General features: G+C 39.3%; 1 protein-coding gene across 4 annotated transcripts; it reads right to left on the reverse strand.

Moving 5' to 3' along the window:
* Positions 1-4,173: 4,173 nt before the first annotated feature.
* Positions 4,174-18,655, reverse strand: LOC122822842 (regulator of G-protein signaling 9-like). 4 transcript variants are annotated; one of them, XM_044101807.1, is made up of 19 exons: positions 18,487-18,655; positions 15,979-16,075; positions 15,423-15,473; positions 15,185-15,291; positions 14,939-14,990; positions 14,791-14,849; positions 14,248-14,324; positions 14,086-14,167; positions 11,009-11,071; positions 10,593-10,622; positions 10,437-10,498; positions 9,445-9,558; positions 9,237-9,352; positions 9,038-9,125; positions 8,737-8,875; positions 8,384-8,466; positions 8,127-8,250; positions 6,508-6,905; positions 4,174-5,822 (listed from the first exon to the last, which is right to left on the reverse strand). In XM_044101807.1, the coding sequence occupies exons 1-19, from the start codon at positions 18,553-18,555 to the stop codon at positions 5,660-5,662; spliced, it is 1,974 nt and encodes a 657-aa protein (XP_043957742.1). In that variant the 5' UTR covers positions 18,556-18,655; the 3' UTR covers positions 4,174-5,659. The 4 variants fall into 4 exon arrangements, with proteins under 4 accessions (XP_043957742.1, XP_043957745.1, XP_043957743.1 ...); XM_044101808.1 differs by having other exon boundaries at positions 5,699-5,889; positions 18,487-18,638; XM_044101809.1 differs by lacking the exon at positions 4,174-5,822 and having other exon boundaries at positions 6,766-8,250; positions 18,487-18,638.
* Between the last annotated feature and the right edge of the window lie 437 nt (positions 18,656-19,092).

The following is a 19,092-nucleotide window of genomic DNA, read 5'->3' on the forward strand; positions in this document are numbered from 1 at the left end:
AATAAAAACGCACATGCAGACGGGATTAAGGAAGGATTGATCGTTAATGTTATCCGTGGAGGCTATTTTTATCCCAACGAGCCAGCAGAAGTATCGAAAACAACGTAACTGTGGAACTACAAAATACACAGATGCATCTTTGGGAATTGCAGTGGTAAAAATGTACACATAGTCATGTATGGCGTGATAGTGACACCAAGTGGTTAATATCGCCATTACAGCACCTCTCTCATACTGTGTAATTCTCGCCTTATTCATGTGTGGAGTAACAGTGACACCAAGAGGACTTAATGGGAATAACATATGTTTTTTTCTAAAAAATCTAAAATTACAGAAAATCCGTTGAATTTAGAATATGGCTCCAAGAGACATTTTTGTTCGTCCTGAAAAGATACACATATGTACCAAGTTTAGTAATTCTAGGTTAAAGCATGGCTTGGGGCTGATCATTTAAAATTTTCTAGCCGGCGCCATAAATACATTAGGCCACGCCCACCAAATTTTATTATGGATTTCTTTCAGGGGGTGGATAAGGATCCATCCTAGTGAGTTTGGAGAAGTTTGGCCCAAAACTGTGGAATTCAGAGCCAAACGTATGACAGCGGCGTTAGAGGTCACTTCGCCACGCCGCCACGCCCACCTGCTCCATCAAATCCGGTCGGGGCTGGAATCTTCAATACAGCAACATGTTTCCTGACTGTTAACACAGTTTCATGTTGATTAGGTCAAAGGTGTAATATAGGGACCGTTCCCAGTAAAACATGACACTTCCTGTTCTCAGGGGGCGTGGCCTTAGTGATGTCATCATTTGACCCCAGGGTATTTTAGGTCAACCCATGATGCTCAATCACTGAAAGTTTGGTTCCTCTGAGAGTTTTAGTGTAGGAGTTATAACTGTTTAGAGTTTCGTGGCGAGTTGGTGAACTTTGACCCCTGCTAACCCCCCTTCAGCATACTCAAAAAGTCACCGTTTTGATAACTTTTAATCGGCCATCCCTTATGATCAGACTGACCGAGTTTGAAGCCGATCAATCGAAATCCCTAGGAGGAGTTCGATCAAATACGAAGGGTGTAAACGGTAAAAATCGGGTCAAAATGTGACCTTCGATCCAAAATGGCCGACTTCCTGTGATACTTGCACTATGACAATAATTGTAAATTCTGAGCGTCTTGGGGAGCTCTACAACTGTACCAAATTTCAAGTCTCTACGACAAAGTAAGTGAATAGAAAAGGGTCTTTTGAAAATTGCTAGGTGGCGCTGTTGAGCCATTTTTGTTGCGATTTTTGCAACGACCTTAAAATACGTAAATTTTAAACAGTCTCTATGCGTCCGCCAAATTTGGTGAGTTTTTGAATATGTTAAAGCCTCCAAAAAGGCAATTCATTTGGGTGGAAGAATAATAAAGAATAATAATAATTAAAGCTGCAAGCAGCCTCGTGCGGCCCTCGCAGCAAGCGCTGTCTGCTCACTGGCCACCGCCGGAGTTCCAGCCGCTGAAGCTCTCGCACCTGCTTCTAGAGCCGGGCGCCACTCACCGCAGCGGAGCGTCATGAACCTTCCCCGCCCTATCGCCCGCCAGAAGACACGTGAATGCGTTCGGCAGCGCTCCCCGACGACTCACAAAAAATCTGGTGCAGATCGGTCCATTTACGGCGGAGATATAGCTGATGGATTCACTTAGGGGGCGCAGTGGAGTCAAATTACATTTTAAAACATTTGAGCTCTTTAAAGGCTACCACATTCATGTGTGGAGTAACAGTGACACCAAGAGGCCTTAAAGGGAATTACTCATATTTTTTTCTAAACAGTGAACTTAAATCAAAATTAACAGAAAACCTGTTGAATTTAGAACATGGCTCCAAGAGACTTTTTTGTTCGTCCTGAAAGAATACACATATGTACCAAGTTTGGTAATTCTAGGTTAAAGCATGGCTTGGGGCTGATCATTTAAAATTTTCTAGGGGGCGCCATAAATACATTAGGGCACGCCCACCAAATTTTATTATGGATTTCTTTCAGGGGGTGGATAAGGATCCATCCTAGTGAGTTTGGAACAGCTCGGCCCAAAACTGTGGAAATCAGAGCCAAACGAATGACAGCGGCGTTAGAGGTCACTTCGGCACGCCGCCACGCCCACCTGCTCCATCCAAACCGGTCGGGGCTGGAATCTTCAACACAGCAACATGTCTTCTGTCTATGAAAAAAGTTTCAAGTTGATTAGTTCAAAGGTGTAAGATAGCGACCGTTCCCAGTAAAACATGACACTTCCTGTTCTGAGGGGGCGTGGCCTTAGTGATGTCATCATTTGACCACAGGGTCTTTTAGGTCAACCCACGATGATCAATCACTGAAAGTTTGCTTCCTCTGACAGTTTTAGTGTAGGAGTTATAAGAGTTTTATGTTTCACGGCAAATAGTCAAAGTTTGACACATAGCCACGCCCACATACTTTGACGTACGAGAATTCCTTTGATAACTTTTCACCTTTGATGCCTCAAGTGTGTGCTGAGCGATTTTGAAGTCTGTATCTGAAAAACTGTAGGAGGAGTTCGATCAAATACGAAGGCTGTAAACATCAAAATGGGGTCAATTTTGGAACTTCATTCCAAAATGGCCGACTTCCTGTTGGGTTGAGACCATGGCTCCAAGAGACTTTTTTGTACATCAGGACAATATACAGATGTGTAAGAAGTTTCGTAATTATAGGTTATAGCATGGCTTGGGGCTGATCATTTTAAATTTTCTAGGGGCGCCATAAAGAAATTAAGCCACGCCCACCAAATTTTATTATGGATTCCTGTCGGGGGGTGGATAAAGATCCATCCTAGTGAGTTTGGAGAAGCTTTGCCCAAAACTGTGGAATTCAGAGCCAAACGAATTAGAGGTCACTTCGCCACGCCGCCACGCCCACCTGCGCCATCGAAGCCGGTCGGGGCTGGAATCCAAAATACACCCACATGTCTTCTTTCTCTGGAAAAAGTTTCAGTTGATTAGTTCAAAGGTGTAAGATAGCGACCGATCAGAGTAAAACATGACACTTCCTGTTCTCAGGGGCGTGGCCTTAATGTCATCATTTGACCACAGGGTCTTTTAGGTCAACCCACGATGATCAATCACTGAAAGTTTGGTTCCTCTGAGAGTTTTAGTGTAGGAGTTATAACTGTTTTGAGTTTCGTGGCGAGTCGGTGAACTTTGACCCCTGCTATCCCCCCTTCAGCATGCTCAAAACTCACCATTTTGATAACTTTGAATCGCCCATGCCTTCTGATCAGACTCACCAAGTTTGAAGCCGATCAATCAAAATCCCTAGGAGGAGTTCGATCAAATACCAATGCTGTAAATGGCCAAAATGGGGTCAAAACGTGACCTTCAATCAAAAATGGCCGACTTCCTGTGATACTTGCAGTATGACATTAATTGTAAATTCTGAGCATCTTGGGGAGCTCTACAACTGTACCAAATTTCAAGTCTCTACGACAAAGTAAGTGAATAGCAAAGGGTCCTTTGAAAATTGCTAGTTGGCGCCGTTGAGCCATTTTTTTTGAGATTTTTGCGTCGACCTTAAAATACGTAAATTTTAAACAGTCTCTATGTGTCTGCCAAATTTGGTGAGTTTTTGAATATGATAAAGCCTCCAAAAAGGCAATTCATTTGGAGGGAAAATAATAATAATAATAAACAGTACAAAAACAATAGGCCTTCGCAGCGCTTTGCTGCTCGGGCCTAATAAGAAACAGTACAGATACAATAGGCCTTCGCAGCGCTTTGCTGCTCGGGCCTAATAATGTGGTGATATTTTAAGAACCCAGTGCAGATACAAACATCTGAAAACCTCAAACAACAAAATCAATGTTGCAAAGAAGAGACGGCCAAAATTCCTCCATAACCAAATGAGAAAATCTAACTGCTATTTGTTAATTTTTCACACACAGCTTCTCTGTATTTGACTTGATCTTTGCTTATTAAATAAATAGTGGCAGTGTGGAATCTGCTGTCTGTTTTTATACATTTGAGGTTAGATTTATAATTTTAAAACCGGATTATTTATAACCCTAAGATTAAAAAAGGGTGTACCTTTTTATACAATGACTGTATGTAGACAAGCTGTTCCTGTGCTCCCACTTTACCCCAAACTGGTCTGGCTCAGTTTTGTTTTTGTTTTTTTGGGGGGGTTTTTTCACAAAATAGGTAATTTAATAAACAGAGGTTTCTAAATCTATCTTGCAGTACAAGAAAACGTCTCTACATTAGTATGTACATAGAAACATCTGAACAAGCATGTGGAAGCAGAGTCTACAGGTCTCTGTCTGCTTTGGTTACTCTCTGCCGAGGGTTTCAGACTTAGTTACTTGTTGAATTAATGTTCCTTTACAGCCACAACAATCTCAGTAAATATATGTCTAGCTTTGTGTTCTATTCTTTTGAAAGATCTTACTTTATTGAACGTTTCAAGGTCAAACTGAGATGTGGTTTAAGGCTGCTGTTGGGCTTCAGTTCATCATGAGATACAGAGTAAGGTTCCAGCATGAAAGCTAAAGTTCAAGCTTTGAAAGCGCTTGAACTTTGGTAAACTCTGCTGTCCCCATGTGGAGTGACTCTTGTTAAAACCATCCACCAGCCAGAGCTGAGCTGGGGCTCACATCAGTCCTGGTTGGTAAAGCTGTAACTAAAGGAACACTTAGACAGACTTTTTACGTCTTTTGGACCTAAACCATGTGAGCTGCTTAGCTCCGCTTTTGTTGAAAGGAAAAATGCATCCATCCATTGTCTTCTGGTGTCTCCTTTACAGTAGGACATGGTTGAAACATTACCAAAGGGAGGTGTCCTGGTAGAATCGTAATCAAATAGCCTAATCACTTCGACAGACTTTTTTCAATGCAGAGGAGCTGCAGCTCTGCTCTAATCTCCTCCCTAAAAGCTTCTTACCTTATTTTCAAATTTTACTTTAGGTTGGAATGTAAATGGGTTTTTAAATAAAAGGAAATTTTTGTTGTTTTTCTTTTTTTCTCTCACAACAGACAAGAGTAACACTCCCCTCTGCCTCTAAAGGAATAGACAGACTCTGCCCTGGAAGATTAATCCATCATTTTCTTACTGAGACCCATGGATTAGACATACGGGAGCTGTCTCTTGACTTGGACATCCTGGCTTGAACAACCAAAGATGAGACTAAGTCATGCATCCAATCCATGAACATCAGACATAGGATTGGGGACAAGAGACAGACCTGGTTGGGTCTGGAAAACAGTTTGGTCGTTGTGTTCAGATTATGGACAGAGTTCTTGGTTTGGGACTGATCTTGACCACACCCCCACTTCTGCAGCCTCCCTACAAAATGTCTCTTCCAAGTCAACAAAACACAACACCAGGTGACTGAACCCCAATGAACCCTTATTTTGAAAACTAAAATTTACCTTTTGAAATTTCAGACTGATAATACCAGTATTTCTGTTTCGCAGCTACTTTTTTCATGGTGTTTAACAGAAAACTGGGTGAGCAATGGAACATCTCTGCAACAACCTTTCAAAGCAGCAGGCAGTCACATGCTGAAGGTTCTTGTCATTTGGTGTCCCTGACTGAGAGATTCTTGTTTGGCATTTGAGTTACATATCCCAGCCTAAAAGTTCTGTGGCGTTACACCTGTATAAATCCAGCCAATTAGCCCGTCCCTTTCTGTCGAGTAAGACTCTCCCACGGGCAAATGATCTCCTCTGTTCCCACTGCGTCCTGAGATGCAGGCCTGTTCTCCTCATCCTCATCCTCAGATTCAATGGGGTAGATCCGGCACTCGGGAGGAACGTCTACTTTTATCTGGAAGAAGCTGAAAGATATTGAACAAAGGATTCTGTACGTCGTTCCAAGTCTGAAGCTCATCCACACTGATTTATCTAATTCAAAAGAGACAAGGACACAATCAAAAATAATATAGCGAGGGAAACAATACAAAAAATAGAAAAAGTAATTCTGTCTAAAGCTTTGTTGTGTTATGTCATGCAGCATTTTGCAGAAAAAAAATCCTCCACAATGTTATTTTTTGGTGTTTAGATCCAAATAAACTGAATATTTAATGAGGTGTCCATTATTTTTCATATGACTGTAGCTGTGTCTCTCTAAACAAAGCCACTAACGGAGTTTTTGTTGCCATTAACTGCAATTTTTCTTCATACAGAACATACTCTTGAAGAAGTGCTTCTTAGTGTGATAAAAGATGGTTTAATTACAATGTTTCTAACACATACCAAGAAGCATGGAGGATACTAAAGATAAATTCTTACTCTTAAAATTGCAATAGAAAGAGGGTGTGTATTATATTTTGTCCCCAGCCTTTGTTTTGTTCTTTAAATGTTTTCCCACCATTTTCACCTCTTTTGTGGCTGACATGAGTACAGCACCACAGCTGTGGATTGTGCACTTTAATGATTGCACTATTTGAACTAAAGTGTTTAATCAGAGCTAAAGCGTTGCCTAAAGGTTTTCGACTGAGGGTTGCATTTGCCACCACTTACTTGCCGATTCTTCTGGGTGGAGCCTGGCTGGGCTCATCTGGCATGATTGGCTGAATGCGGCTACTTGTTGTGGCTGCCGTGTGGCATTTGGGCGACAGGCTTGCGAACATGGCGGAGGGGCTGCATCCTCTCTTCAGCAGTCGGCGCAGCGACAGGGCCATTCGAGACTTGGACAAGTTTCCCCCCTCAGGGACCCGAACTTCTGCGTTGCCCTCACCCTCGCTGGCCTCCAGCCGCCGCTCAGAAGCCGAGGTGCTGTCTAGAGCCACGCTGATTGGGGACGGACAGACTGGGGTGTGTGCGAGGAAAGGAAGGGAGGGTGAGGCGGTGAGAGAAGGTGGGTCAGGGATTCCAGTGTAGACAGCGAGGTGCGGGACAGGAGTGGTAAATCGGCACAGCTGCGGGATCAGAGAGCAAGACACAACAGTCAGAGGGCTTCTGGGTTGGGAAAAGTCAGTGTGTGGGATCTGGAAAATTCTAAATTGCTCTATCCAGTATATTTCAATCAACCAACTAAGAGTTAACTGAGAGATATTGATACTAATTGATAGTTTAAAACCTTATTACAGCTGAATATTTTATGAAACAGACAAATTACGGTCACTGGTTAATGACCTTAAAATATATTATTGTGCAGGAGCTGAGTAAAGTTGTTGAAAGGAAGAAAGCAAAGAAAAAAGAAAGGAAGGAATGAACAAATGAATGAATGAAGGGAGGAAATCACAATATAAGGGAAGACAGAAAGTGACAAAGGGATGTTAGGAGGAGAGAAAGAAGGAAAAAGAACAGTGGATTAGGATAAGAAAGAAAGATGAAAACATCCAAGAAGATGAAGAAAGAAGGAAAAACAATAAATAAAATGAAAAAAGAAGAGTAGAGGAGAGAAAGATTTTAGGAAGAAAGGAAGGGAGGGACAGAGGAAAGAAAAAGGACAGAAGGAAGGAAAGAAGAAACGAAGGAAGGAATAACTCTGATCCTTACAATGTGCATAGTAACAAACTGATTACATTGAAACACAGTAAATGACACAAACAAATAAAAATGAGGTGATTTTGATTTATTCACTTATGATTGATGACAAAGAAAGACAGAGAGCAGCACTACAGAACAACAACAGAAAAAGATGGACACTTTATGAGAAACAATGGCAGCTTTCACTGATAAGACAACAGACTTTGGTCCTATGCTTGTCGTTACTCATTATACATGCATAATAAAACTAATTTAACAAGTGTAGCTTTTCATCTGAGTTTGATTAAAGCAGGATTGCTCACAAAAAACATTTTTTGGTGTTGCTCAGTATATGTCACTAGGAGGCTTAGCAAAAATATATTACTATTTCTATTATTTTATTACTTTAAGGTTTTATACAACTAACAACATTTTGAACGTAAGTCACATTAAATTTAGTCTACAGCTTCACTTCACATTTTCCTTCAGTTTGAGATCAAAATGAATATTATTAAAGTACTAATTTAATCTCAAACTAAACCAATGCAGAAATTGAAAAAAAAAAAAAAGCATAAATGCTAATCATGTTTGTCGCTGAACTTGAGGTGTTTTCACTTGGAAAGACGAGGACCCATTTCCTTGCCCTGCTTGCTGAGTTTGCTCATGACCTGTGTAATGTCAACTGGGGCGTTAGCGGCCATCTTGGCCCTTTGCTCCTGCTCCTGTTGCCGGATGATGATGGGGCTAAGACTGGGCCGTCTGTTCCTGGCATTCTGCTCCAACTGGACTTCACTGAGGGAAATGGAAAAGGAGACAATGGAGAGTGATGGATGTGATTTTCCAAAACATGTTTAAGTGGATAGAAGTTCAACATTCTTCAAGTATCGCACATCAAATGTAAAAACATCTAAAAGATGTCGCTCACTTGAATTTGTGCTCTTCGGGACAGATGGCTTTCTTTAAGGTTTCTTTAAACACAGGAGATTTCAGGTACCGCCCATATGAGTCCTGCAAGGAAAGAAAGACAGAAAGAAAAGCCAACCTATTCTTTATCTTCAAATAATACAATGATTTTTTTTCTAATTATATTTACCTTTTGAGACATTAATCATCAAATTTATTGCTCTTTCTTTATTAACTCATACTTCTATATCCAGCCTCTTATTGCAGTGATATAATTATCTGAGGTTCTGTAGTCTTGTGAACATAGAGCGTATCTGTTAAGCAGACATTGAACACTGCCAATCCTAAGGCCTGACTGCTGATGTGTTCACTGACCTTCTTCATTAGCATGTAGATGTGAGTTTGGGCTGCGTCCAGAACGTATCTGTGTGGGTGCTTCAACCCCTTCACTGTGATTTCCATTGTTTTTCCATCAATATTGATCCATCGCGGGGCGCCACGTGCCAAAAATGTCCTGGAAAACGATGGGAAAAGGAAGGTCAAGAATGTATTGGAAAATGTTTCTAAAGTTTGAATACATTTTTTGCTGAAAAATTGCAGAAATTCATGCTGTAGAGAAAAGAAAGAAAGATCTTTCAAACTTTATTCCAATCAGTAGATCCCAAAAAGTCATTACTTGTAGATCTGCTCTGCTTTCTCTTTCATCGCAACAGCAGTTCCCCACTTCAGATCTTCACAGCCTTCCCAGAATGCCAAGTTCTCTCCTAAAAACATCCAGACAAGAAAACCACACAAGCATTCAAGTCAACACTGCGTTTTTGGGTTGTTGTTTTTTGGGATTTTTTTTGCTCATTCTCATTCAGTATAGTCCATACCACTGAATTCTTTCTTCAAGAAGAGTCTGAAATCATCTCGTCCTCGAGGATCTGAAAGAAGCTCTTTGAAGCTGAATGTCCACCTCTCTACACGCATCTTGGTGGGTATTTCCACGCTGTGGCACAAATTGTAAAATCACAGAGGAGGAAAATTAGATTGCTGAATAAGGCTGGCTTTTAGCGAACATGTCTTTGTTGGCTGACTCACTTAGACATGTTCAAGGTCCAGTATGTTGTATCGTCAGTGAGCCATGGGTTGCTGGGAAGACACTTGGAGAGAAAAGGGTCGTGACCGCTATAGGTGGCGCTGTACTTCACCAGTCTGCAATGCAGGAAATAGGTTCATTGTTTAATGTAGATTTGTGATCACAAATAGTGTTTTATGTAGACTTGCTGCTATGTCTGGAATTATTGTGCTGTTCGGGAAGAGCTTCATCTGACAGACAGATGGACTCTAGAATCCTTTGGTAAAGAACTTTATTGTCAATTCAGTGCCCTGTAGGGGCATAGGTCCTGTGATTACAAAATAACTACAGGTCCATTTCATTACCCCTCCACTGAGGTGCTGGACAGTTGGCATAAGATATTTGAGCTGATATTCTATGTGTGGTTTTCTCCAAACACATTGCATGACAGCCAAACATCTCTACTTTGGTTGAAAGCACATTGCTGCAGCGGTAATGTGCTTCTGTTAGATCAAACTTTGCTAACCTAAGTTATGCTAATATTTGTATTTAGCATAAGAGGATTTCTCCTTAAACCCTTGAAAACCTTTCACACCAATTTACTTGACTGACCTCTCAGAAAGCTCTGTAGAAGTGCAGTTAAGTAAAACATGAATAAATTGAATGGAAGAAAAATTGCAGATTTTTAATTCAAATGGGGTTCAAAAACAAAGCATTTTAATTAGGCACATATTTTTAAAAAAGTTAATTTTGTTATCTTAAAAAAAAGAAAATCATCTTGTTTTCATAAGATGAGAACAAGAAAAATATTAAGGACAAATGTGCTCAACTTCCGTAAGAAAGCATTTTCCTAAATATGATTTTTTTCTTTTTTCAAGGGTACCGTACTGTAATTGTGTCATAACGGCATATGTAATGTTTTGAGGTGCACACTTAGTGATCAGATCTAACTAAAAGTTGAATTTGTTGTTGCGGGTATCAGAGTGCAGGTAATATAAATCTGAGGCTGTCTTACGCGCCAATGGACACAGATGACTTCACTCTGGGCCTCATGATGGACTGCTGGGTGAAGATCATCTACAACAGGTGAGACGAGGCAGAACAAAGTACCAATTTTAGCTGCGCAATAACACAAGCAAGAGGAAAATGAAAGAGAGAGAATCCTACTTACAATTCTCTCGTAGTAGTCAGGTGTTTGTGTCTGAGAATAAGAATATACAAGACATTTGATATTGTTCTTTTTAATTATTTTTTTTTATGGTGATTTTTTTTCCGAGTCACATTTCTGAAGTTAAGATTTTTAAAAACATTTATTTTTTTTTATTTTTTTTTTATGGTATAATCTGGTGGTGTAACCAGTGGGTTGAAAAAATAGAACCATGGGAAAATGCCTGCAGAAGAGAAAAGAACAAAAGCAAAGACAAGCAATAAGATGGAAATCAATACCGTGCGCAGACAGCATAGGCTTGAAATAGAAAGCAAGCATAATTTTATGCAACTGCATTCATGCATTAAAGCCTCTTACTGGGTTTAAGCTGATCGAGAAGAATTATGATCCTGTAGGTCATGCGGGGACTCACCTGTTACCTCGTCTGTATTAGGATCTGTTCTTCGATCCAACCCGTAGTCCATGGCACTCACAGTCCCTGGCTGAACACACATTACAATACTGGCAATTAGACACTGTGCGATTAGCAAGGGACCAATTAATTAGAACAGGTGGCTATTTCTGATGCTAATGAACAGTTGATTCTGTATGATCCTTTTTTTTTCTAGCCATTAGAAACAGCAAGTGGCTCGTTATACGTATGAAGTGACTTGTAATGAGCAATTGGAACCAAAATTATTCAACCACAACTCTAAATGGTGCATTTTGGTAAATGTGCAACAAAAAATAAAAAGGAACAAAAATTGCTTGTTACAGCTAACATTATAATGTTTATTTACTGAAATTCAACAAAAAATACCATAATGATGAATGCGTTATTGACATTGTTGAAGCCCTTTATAACATGCATGTTTGGTTTACAGTAGAGAACCCTTCTGCAGTTACGACCTCCATCGAATGTGATTTGTAGTCAGACACCAGCCTCTGGCAACATTCCAGAGAAATGCTGTCAAGAACAAAGGCCTAAAATTCATTGGTATTAACAGGCTGGTGTGGTGCAACCATTTTTTTTCAAAACATTTCAAATCAACTGATTGTCATGGCCATTCTAGTAACTTCCATAACTTCTATGAAGTCAAGTCTCGGTGGATTGTTGTCCTGTGATTAGATCAAAGCTTTAGCTGCATTGCAGATGGCGTGACATTTTCTCCCAGGATTTCCTGATACTTGACTGAATCCATTTTATCCTGCAGTTTTCCAGTACCGGAAGAAGAAAAGCAGCCCCAGAGCATAAGTAAGCCACTACCATGCTTCACTGTAGGGCTAGTGTTAGTTTCAGAATATGCTTCACACTTCCTATTTCAGACAACCAGCTGATCCACAGACGTGAACATTTCCTGTTTTGATTAGTCACTCTGTTGAACAGAAACCCCCAGAGCTCATTGGTTTGTTTCTATGTAGTTGTGAGCAAACTGGAGCTGACTTTTTTTGTGCTTTGGGTAAGAAGTAGAGCTCATCTTGAAGGTCGGACACAGAGCCTTTAGCATTTAATATATTATATAATTTTAAACATGGGAAGCTGGAGAGCTCAGCAGCTGCTGCCAGCAATTCCTGCTGATGGCATTTTTCTGTCAATCGAGGGTTTATGACCACCTGGCTCCTCAAGAATCTTGTTGAAACTATTGATAGCTACTCCTTTCTGCCACAAGATGGCATGGAAATTGTTGCTTTAACTTTAAACTTGGTAAAAGGCAAATCTCAGATGAGATGTTACAGTAAACAATCCAGGTACTTAAGATGTTCGATCTCAAGTCTAATGTAACTGGTTACATGAGGTGTCTCTGAGATCACCCCCGATTGGCAAAAACAAATATTTTTAAGGGATTTTAATCATTTTAAGATGGTAGTTAGTTATTGAAAATAGAATTTCAATTAAGTTATGAAACAACTTGTTACTTAATTGTACTGTCTTGAATAGTTTTAGTTCCAACTATAAATTACTTCCACCACAACTTATAGGTCAAACTGAACTGCTAATATAATCCGGCATATTCCACTGAATCCCGCTGAATTTTATGGGTGACACAACAAATCCAGAAGAATTAAATTCATCCCAAATTAACTATATTGTGTTTAACGTGTAATAATTTTTTAAAAATTGTTGAAATAATCAATAACAATCTCAGAATTTGGCTGCTTCACTGTCCTCCTTGTTCAAATGGAGAAACTTTAGTTTACGCATAACCTGAACTACAAAATTAATAATACATCAAGAAATTGTTACTCCAAAACCAACTTCTTTATTTACTAAAATAAACCCCAGACTAAAAGAAGAAGCTATTTGTTTACACAGCATAAGTTTAGTGTCGTGACCTGACTCACATCGGGTGGTGACCTACAACGCTGAGTAAGTATATCTTGTTTTTATTCAGTCGAAAGCTGTTACAACCGACAAAGTGGTAAATTTTGAATTAATCCTCTGTTTTTGCTGTGGTTACATATGTGTATTTAGATTAAAGTACACACAGGCTTCCTAAAGCAGCTGCATAGTACATAAAGCACCAAAAATCACAGGAAGATTTGTGGTTGATGTATTTTATTTGGTGGATTTCTAGCTGGATCTGTCTTTATTTGAAATAACCGATGAACAGGCTATGATTTACTTGGCTGGTCTCTGCACCAGAGTCACGACATAAGGCTCTCCATGTCCCCAAGACGCAACACACTGCAGCACATTCTCTAGCTCAGAAATGAAATATTAATCAGTCATGCCCTTTTCTGCTGCCTGGACATGTAATGATAATGAGGAGTCAGGGGTTGAGATAATGAGATGCCCTGGGAAGTGTGGAGAAGGCTCGCAATTTATTTTTTTGGTTTCTGTGTCGGCTGCCATTGAACATTCAGTGTACATGTAAGAACTTGCATCCAGTTTCTGACTATTATCAGTGTGTTACATTTGTGAACACACTGAAACACAATGATATAAAAAAGGTTTCAGCCCCTTTCAAATTTGTTCTGTTTTCGCTTTTTTGTCACATTTAACATTTTCCAGATCAAACAAGACAATGATCCGAAACATAACCAACAAACAAATCTCTGAATTGCTCAAAAAAATAAGCCCAAACAATTGTAGGCTTTTTGAAGAAGTCTAGTTAAAGTTAAATCTTGTCTTACATGACCATTAAAGATAATGCTCAAAAACCCTCTGTTGTGTCTTAAAATAATTCTGCATAAAAGTGGGGGGCACAACCAGTTACTAGATTTAATTAATATATCAAATTGTCTCCTGTAGGCCTGCACTGTCCTTTATTTAATCAAGTTATATTAGTTCAATATTAAAATGCAGTTGTTTGTTTTGATTCTACACATGTCATAAAAAAAAAAATTAAAAGAAATATCTAAGGGGCAAATGTTATGAAGCAATTTGGGGGCTGAAATCTGTTAAATGCTTGCACTATGAGGACAAAGCTCATTCCAAAAAGGTTTTTTGTTCATTTGCTGGGGTTAAATCAAAGCTACATGTGTATAGTTAAAGCTTGTGTGAATGTTTTCTGACCGGAGGTCTGTGTACAACCCAGTAGGCTCTTTCCTGACAGTCAAACACCACTCGGTCCGGTTTCTTCCTCTCTTTTGCTGCTCTAAAAGTAAAAGAACACACAATCGTAACACTTTCTTCACAACAAAACCTGGGATGTTGCCGAGTTTCTTTCCTGCCTACCTATACTGTTCTTTAGCTTGCATTACTACAAAGTCCCACTTGTGGTTCATCCACTTGTGAAGATGGTTGTACTGCTCCTGAACACATTAAATATCAGCAGAGTAAACACATTTAAAAAGAAGGATTTCATCTGGCATTAATCTGCATCTCTATGACAGAGTTTTAAGCTCAATTGGAGGAATAAGTATAAAGAGGAGGCATTTGTTTTGCTGCTTACATTTTTCGACAACAAAGTCAAAATGGTAATGGTGCAGAGAACTGCGACAAACCCCTGTGATGGCTGTGAATTGGAGAGTAACTTTTATACTTTACATAAAGATTTAAAAACAAAGAGATTATTTCCCTTTTAGCAAATAAAACGTCCTGTAAATGCACACTGCTTGGAAAGAACACAGCAGCTTCTCCAAGACATAATTTCCATGTTGTTCTCAATATTTCCTTTTTTCTGTAATAGAAAAGAAGAAAAATCCACTAAAAACATTTAGGGTTGTTTTTTTCCCTTCCTCCAAGTGAACCTTGTCATTCTTCATAAGGTTTCCTTGCCTGCTCGTGCAGCTCCAGGATTCCTTTCTTCCGGATGTTTCTTTTTGCTAGGTAGATTGCTTCAGGAGTTGAACACATGTAATAAATCAGTAGACTTGGTAACATGACATGGGAGGAACTGTAAATAACAACTATGCGTCATTCTCACCATAATCTGTATCCTCAACGGGCCACTGTTGAGTGGGCCAGAAATATGGCGTCTGAAACACCAAAGAACCAAGTTAAAGTTCAGTCAAATTATTTCAGATTCAAGAAACAAAAGTTTCAGAAATGCTTGTAGACAATTCAGTAGTAAAAACGGGGAATTATTCTTTAGGTGTCCATGGTCTAGCTTGTTGGGGTATACAGTTTGGATTTCAAACCGTAAACCATCTGAAATGGAGAATGTGTTCACCTGGAAGCGATAGAGGGAAGCGTCTGGTTTGATCACTAAACGTTTGTGGTCCTGCAAAGGGTAGATGTATCCCAAAGCCACCAGCATGGAGCCAAAGCTTCTGGCCTCTGGGGACAGCAAGTGGAGAGGTTAAAACATTAAAGCTTTAATAGGTCTAAAGATTTACAAATAACATCTTCCTGAAATTATTTCAACAACTGGCATCCATTTGGATGAGACTGGATGACTCATGTCTTACCTTGAGCATCCATTTGAAATCTGTCAGCTAACCATGCAATTATATCTTCACCTGCAGAGGAGGACAAAAGTATGTAACAGTTAAGGGAAAAAATTATCACTATGAAAGAACAAAGATGAAGTTATGGGTAGGAAATGGTTGCAGAAAAGAGGGAGACAAAGAGATGCAAAAGAAAAAGTAAAATCCTCAGCATGTTCAGTTTCAGTCAGTTTTCTGCTGGAATTTAAAGCTAAGAAATGATGGAGAAGTCAAGACAGGCTTCTTTGCTTTTGTCTCCCTCTTCCTCGTTTCCTCCTGCCTGCTCAATCATCTTCTTTCACCTCCTACTTTTCCCCCTCCAACTCAGCCTGAGACAGCCATGGTTGTCATGGAAATAAAATCTGTAGCTCTCAAGCCCATACATAGCTCCGGTATCCCTCAGAGACACTACACAGCCACAATCAGAGAGTCGGTAGCTGAATGACTACATCGAGTGTGCATTTCTGTGCATGTGCATTGATCTGTTTCGTGCTTATGTGGGAGGGTTCTGTTTTTGTTTTTTTGTTGTTTTTTTTACCAGTGATAGCATGGGGTATGATGGTGATAACGAGTCTCTGAGGCTGCGACTTCACTCCTGTGCAGGGGTCCTGCATCTCCAGCAGCACCTTCTCTGCCTGTAAAATAACATAGCAAGAGATGAGTGAGATGAGAAAAGAAGAGGAGGAAACCACTGCCCCTGAAGAAAAAACCTGGAAATTTTTCAATGAAATCCAATTGAGATTTTTTTTCACATGTTGCCATTTTACAACCACAGTCATCAGTGAATATCATTAGAATTTTACCTCACAGATCAAATGCAGGGTGGAAAGCATACATGGCTTTGAAAGTAATGGAAATCTGGTTAGTGTGAGTTACATGTGTGCATTTGAACCCTTTGCTCTGACACCCCTAAATAAAATCCAACACCAGAAGTTGCACTCTCGAGTTTACATATTCACATACACACAGGCCTTTACACTTCCAACAATTCTGGAAGAAAACATGTTAAAGGCTACAACCATAAACATACAAGCCCTACAATTTAGGTTTTGGTTTGGCCCAGTCAAAACCCATACCTAAATCCAATAGAGAATACGTGGTAAGACTGAAAAATTCATGTTCACAAATATCTTCATCAAATCTTAATCTTGATGTGAAAGATTAAGCTACTTTTTTTTCATTTTTGTAAAAAACAACAAAAGAGCGCCTAACCCATCATGTATCGCTTTCATACCACTTCACAACTCAGCTATATTTTATGTTGGACTATTATGTAAAATGCCAATAAAGTACATTGAAGTTTGTGATAACAGCAAGACATAAAGAATAAAAAATCCTGCTGGCTTTCGATATTGTCATTTTAACCACTCACAGTGCTGTTGTAAAGCACATTTATGAAAGACTTAACCATCTACATTGGCTTCCACTAATACTTTAGTAACACACCTGTTGTAATTTATGAAGTATTCCAGGACAACTGCTCAGTGTCTTGCCCAAAAACGTTGAGGCTTCACTAGTAATTGCTAAGAGGTGACACACTGTGCCTAGATCTCATGGCTTTACTTTGGCTTTTGTGTGGGCGCATTCAATGAGTCATCCTCTTCCCAAACAGAATTTCCATTATCCTAACTGATCCCTTGGCTCCCAATACGCCCAGCAGCTTGGGTGTGCGTACCGGAAAACAAGAAATCCTGCATATAACCCATTCAGTTTGTGTAAAGGTGTGTGTGTGTGTGTGTGTGTAAGGGAGAGACAGAGTGAGAGCAAGCAGTTCAGCTGACTCTCAGGTCTGTTTGAAGTGGCATTGTGCTTTGAAGTCATCCTGGAGAGGCTATATTCCCGAAGCTGGGCCCAACTAAAGTGGGCTTTTATGGACTCGGACTCCAAGTTATTTTGCGCACATTCCCAAGGAGAAAGGGGTGCTGCATCTACAATATGCCTAAACAAATTACCTGCAATTACCTGGTATTTCTATTTCCTCAACCTTTTGCTTTCTTGTGATAAATATAAACACTAGAAAACCTGAATCCATATTTTCAAATACAATGGGCTGCACTTTTTAATAAGGAGGGACTTTATGCCATAGACCAACACAAAGCAATACATAATATTGAGAAGAGGAAGGATTATTGTTCATTATAAAGGCCTTCCTTTGCTCTTTGAAAGTATCTAATATATATATATATATATATTCTTACTTTTTTTTTACACTAACTTAAGCTCAGAGTGAATAGGGAATATATTTGAATATCTTTTTTTTTGGGAGGGGGTCAGGGGGGATTTAGGTCTTAACATTGGCCAGCTTCCCAAAGCGTACCTACAGGATGTTACTGCCACCAGCACAGGTGATGTGTTCAGGAGAAGTTGTAGTTATAAACAGCTGCTGTCTTCTTGCCACTTCATCAGAAGACCAGATTTGTAAAGTTCCCAAAAATAGCTGACCACCTATGTTTTACAATATAGGTGTAAATAGTTTATGATCAGGAACTCAGGCCAGAGGACCAGGCTGTTGCTTTCAAGCACACAGCTCCTGGATTAAGTTCTTCCCAGTAGCAGCTCACTATACCAGGGAGCACTTATACTGATCCATACTTAATGCTCATTAAACTGAATGACCTTATCATTGGGAAAAGGTTAAAACAAGATAGAAAACTACAAGTATTGATCAAATGTATCAACAGGAAATATAATCTGGTGAGTTATATTATTCACCAGATTATTCGAAATTGCTGTTTATTCAAACACAGAAATAAAACTGAATGAATGTAGCATGCAATACATTTTTATTATTTTCATAATTTTGATTGTTAGTATATTTTGGCTTTATAAGCACCCACATAACTTGTTTTGCATCGTTTTACACGCTGAAGGGAGGCTGAACATTTTACGCGATATAGGAACAAATCAACTGAAGGATGTCTAATGTTAGATGTGGCCATCAGAGTCCGGTTATTAGATTGTTTATTATGGAAAATCTGCAGGTGTGCTGTCATCGCCCTGTTAGAGCTGTGATTTCCATGATGTCTAATAAAAAAGGAAAGCCTACCTTCTTGAGACAAGCCATCCGAGGTCGATATCTCTGTCCATAATCCCGAACAGCGTTTCTAATGGTCATCTTTTTTTTTATTATTTCCACTCACACACGCTCCTGAGTCTAATGTTGTTATTGCCAGTGAGCTCCGTGCCGTGTGAGGGGAATCGATGTAATCGATGCTGGTGATGCGTTCAAATGCCTCACCACAGCGCTTGTTTGAATAGAAATAGACATCTAGTGTAATCGTTGTTTGTTCTGCTTAAATAAACGTATTGTAATGAGTATTTTTCATTTTTATACATGGGGAAATGTGAATTGCAAATGCATTTAATAAATGAGTAACCGAAAAGTTTATTTTATGTTAAATTGTTTTAACGTTGAATTTCTAATAATGTAAACAACTTATATGTGTTTAAAATCAAAATAGCCAGAATAAAAGAGATGACTTAAATTACTTATAATTTATAATTAAAGATGCAATATCCAAGGAGTTACTTGTGTTTCATTTGTCCCAACCTGCTACATTAATTATCAACTCTTTATGAAAAATGTTTCAACAAATCTAGGATATACATTCTTCTAAAATATCTAACAATAACTAAGAAAAATATTGAAAAA

This window comes from Gambusia affinis, linkage group LG20 (assembly GCF_019740435.1).
Source record: "Gambusia affinis linkage group LG20, SWU_Gaff_1.0, whole genome shotgun sequence".
NCBI classification, from domain to species: Eukaryota; Metazoa; Chordata; class Actinopteri; order Cyprinodontiformes; family Poeciliidae; genus Gambusia; species Gambusia affinis.

Excerpts from the sequence above, each read along its gene's own strand:
- LOC122822842 (XM_044101807.1), bottom strand. The coding sequence starts at position 18,555 with ATGACCATTAGAAACGCTGTTCGGGATTATGGACAGAGATATCGACCT. Across the intron at positions 8,467-8,736 it reads TCTACATGCTAATGAAGAAG|GACTCATATGGGCGGTACCT; the intron begins GTCAGTGAACAC and ends CTTTCCTTGCAG. Across the intron at positions 5,823-6,507 it reads CCACCCAGAAGAATCGGCAA|CTTCTTCCAGATAAAAGTAG; the intron begins GTAAGTGGTGGC and ends AATATCTTTCAG.